The 3,840-nt window shown below is 26.3% G+C and overlaps 1 protein-coding gene across 6 annotated transcripts in view; it reads right to left on the minus strand.

The window, feature by feature from the left end:
- Positions 1 to 3,840, minus strand: part of LOC102678227 (axonemal 84 kDa protein-like) — a 39,691-nt gene that overhangs the window by 1,639 nt on the left and 34,212 nt on the right. For 5 of the 6 annotated variants that reach the window (XM_006623915.2, XM_006623916.2, XM_031514336.1 and 2 more), the window contains one exon: positions 2,247 to 3,026. The exons of the other annotated variant lie outside the window; for it this stretch is intronic. In XM_006623915.2, coding sequence (XP_006623978.1) covers positions 2,886 to 3,026 — 141 coding nt within the window. In that variant the 3' untranslated portion in view covers positions 2,247 to 2,885. Of the gene's footprint in view, positions 1 to 2,246; positions 3,027 to 3,840 lie in introns of those variants that run through there. 6 annotated transcript variants of the gene reach the window in all.

Genomic DNA, 3,840 nt, shown 5'->3' on the forward strand with positions numbered 1-3,840 from the left:
TATGTGTGTACACCTAATTATCAGGTAGCACAAAAAATCAATTAGACTAACGTTTGTATATCGTAGATTGTATATTATACTGTTGCATAACAGTTGAAATGCAAAAACAAAAAAATATTACGATTTGGCATAAATCTGTTAGAAAAAAATAAATTCCCCCCTCCTTCAAAAGAAAAAATAAAAAAAACATGTTGAAACAATCTTATTCAATTGAAATCGAAAACCGAGCGAGTGTGTATGTATCTGATAAATGCCATGTGCAAAATTCATAGTGTTTAGCTGTTAAATAAATACATTCACTGTGCGTTTATAAACATATAAGTACATACATATGTTGTTCGATCGTCGCTCGATCGTGTTTAGTCAACTATTGTAATGTAAACGCGTTCTTGAGTGATTATATATGATTATACGCGATTATTTAGAAAATTAATCCAGTTAATTAGAAAAAAAGTGCCAAAAGTAAACGCGAATGGCGGATCGAATATGTTTTTCGGCTCCTGGATGTTTTTTTTCCTTTTTCTTTTTAGATTTTTTTTAGTTTTTTTCTTTTTTAATTTTTTATAGTTGCTTCGTTTAATAATTGTTTAAATTGCGATAAGACATGAAAAAGTTTTCGCACGATTCATTCAACAATAATGATCAGTGGCCAATTGAACTATAATGCATATAATATTATTGCAATTGCATATCTTTTTTTATTTTTCAAATTAACAATGAAAATAGATATATAATGATAAAATATAATCATTCTATATCGGGATTAATCTATCTGACGCCAAAGATTTATTGTTCAAACAATCTATTGCGAAATTTCTTATTTCTTTTTCTCACCTTTCTCCCTCTTCCTCTTCTTCCCCTGTTTCTTCCTCTTCTTTTTTCCCTTTTCTTCTGTTTTTCTTCTTCTCGCTTTCTTCTGTTTTTTTATATAGATAGAACACATGTTAATTCCAAAATCTATTTTAAATTCAATCAACAAATGTATTATATATTGTATATTACATAGTGTACAAATTAATTCAAATTGGATGCGAATTGGGCCTTATACCATGGATTACCTCAATCATAAGCAACTTGCCAGTCAAGTTCTAGTTTGCGACTACAATAAAACAAACGTTAATAAGATTTTAAACCAATTTCATAAAAACAACTCATTCTTCAATGTTTAACAAATATAACAAATCAAATGTGAAATTGAAATTAGATGTTCATTTTGCATTATTGTTATGTTTATGCATGATATGATTTGTCATTATCTGATAATAAATTGAGAGTAAGAATGGCATTATTCAATCAAGAATAAATCAAAACATGGAATCAAATTGATATTAGAACACTGCGTAAAACGCGATTACTGCCTTTTCTTAAATTTTCGATCTTTCGTTCGACCAAATTATTAAAAAAAGTGGAATTTTCTGTTCTTCCTTTTATTATTTCATAATCATTTTTTTCAATATTCATTCGCATGATTGTGTGAAAAAAACTTATTGATTTTTCTTTCAGGTTTAGTATTTATTATATATGCATATCTTTCAATTTTCAAATTGACAAATTCTAATTATATGTATAAGTTATTTGATTAATATATGAATTAGCTTTTGTTAAAAGTTTTAAATGGACAAAAAAAGAGTTGAAAAATAAGGAAAAGGTGAGAAGCTTGATTTCATTCAAATAAAACAATTTGAAAAATTGTTATTAGGGAAGAGAATATTTAGAAACATAAATGTTAGATAGAAAACATAGTAAATATAAAATGATATATGATCCTTGATCATATTTCATCTCTTCGAAACAAAAGAGGAAATTTTTGTGACAATGTATTATTTGATATGTTGTGCGTTAGAATATACAGTGAAAATATATGCGTAGAAATGATAGATAAAATAAACAAAATTCTATTGATCAAGTCAAAGAAGTAAGCGCAAATATAAGAATATAAAAAGAAAAAAAAAGAAGAAAAAAGAAGGTAAAACAAAAACGAACAAATGATAGAGAGAAATTTCACGATCGATTATATCCTATCCTTGTAAATACATGATATATTTTTTAACTTTTTTTGCTTGTTATATATACACAGAATTGTTCTATTAAGAAGAAAATTAAGAAGAAAAATGGAAAAAAGAAGGAAGATGAATAGAGCAAGATATTAAAAAATTTTTTTTAATAAATACTATGTATTTACAAATGATAGAAAACAAAAGGAGGGGGGAGGAAAGAAGAGGGGAGGGGAGGATATATAACAAACGAAAAAAGAAACGAACTCCGTTTGAAATATAATTGCAGTTTCGCGATGATGCATATCATTCATTGTCGAAAATCGCATGAACAGATCCGCATAGTTAGATTTGCTTAACAAGATATTTGCATTAGTCAAATTCTTGTAGATAAGTTCGTGAAATACTATTTTGATCATACAGATTTAATGCACTATCATTTACTTATTGTTGTATTGCTTATTTATATATTATATTTTATCGATCAAATCTCATAAATCCTTAATGAATATGTTATTTGCTTCATATCTCATTCTTTCATCTCGAGTCTAATAATCGACTCAGTCTTATCTACGTATCTATTTTATTCTATTATTTTATTCTTTCCTTGCCAACCCAAGAATGAAATACATCCATTAACTTTTTAGCTATAAATTCGATATCGCTATGTGTTTTCTTCGAAATATTGTTTTATAAATATTAATATCGTTGATAAATTGATCGAACGGAGATATTTATTTCCTGAATATTGTTTTATGCTCGACATACGTTGTATATCCGAATAAAGAGAATTTCGTTTGAGAAATGAATTTTTTATTAAATTTTATTTCCCTTTTATTTTTTATGAAACATTTATATAGTATTCATTTTGACAAATGATATTTGATCGGATTAAGAAGACATGCTGATTACATTGGTACGTTCAAGAAGCTGAGTGACTGTTGATGCTAATTTATATGTAATCTGTTTCGTTAACAATCGAGTCTTGATTCCAGCTGTATGTAATGCCAGTTGATAGAGATCGGCATAGTACTATACATAAAAAAAAAAAAAAGACAAAAGATAAGTATAAAATAAAAGAATTCATTTATTGAAACAAATTGGAATTGCAGGAATTGTATGATAGTGGGATTAAAAGCTTATGTCTCAAGAATTATAGTTCGTCAATGAGATATTAACAAAAATATTTAATTTTATTGTGTATTATATTTAATGTAAAAGAAATTAGTGATGAATATATGGTAGATATACAAATGCCTAGTGCAGCTGTTGAATAAAAGATAAAGATAATCTTTAAGATTATCACTTTGTCTCTAGAAGAGACAAGCCGACATCACTGAAAAAACAGATTTTAAGTAATAGATTAATTATTAACAGTTATGATCTTGAATTATTGCAATAGATCAGAAATCTCATTTTTTTATTCTTTGTTGTTAGAAGAAAGATAAATTGTACTATTTTTATATTATATATATATATATATATAACATTTTATAAGCGTTATTATATTGAAATAAGTAATAATATATAATAATACATAATATTTTATACAATAGTTATTTTAATATATAATATATAGTCAATAATATCGATTCGATATTATAAATATTAGATAACAATAGATTATAACAATGAATCGGTATTATTCGTCATTTAAAAATAGAATTTTTTAAATACGTTTCGCTACTGCATCTTGTGATTATTAGACCATTTATACTCTATTCGTCATAATTGGATGTATATAAGCAATGCTCGTTTAGAAAATTTTATTTCTATATCTTTCAATTGATGATTCGTAAGCTACATGTGACTCCTCTATTTACTCCTCCTTCCCCCCCCCCCCCCC

Source organism: Apis dorsata, unplaced genomic scaffold, assembly GCF_000469605.1.
Source record: "Apis dorsata unplaced genomic scaffold, Apis dorsata 1.3 scaffold_980, whole genome shotgun sequence".
NCBI lineage: Eukaryota > Metazoa > Arthropoda > Insecta > Hymenoptera > Apidae > Apis > Apis dorsata.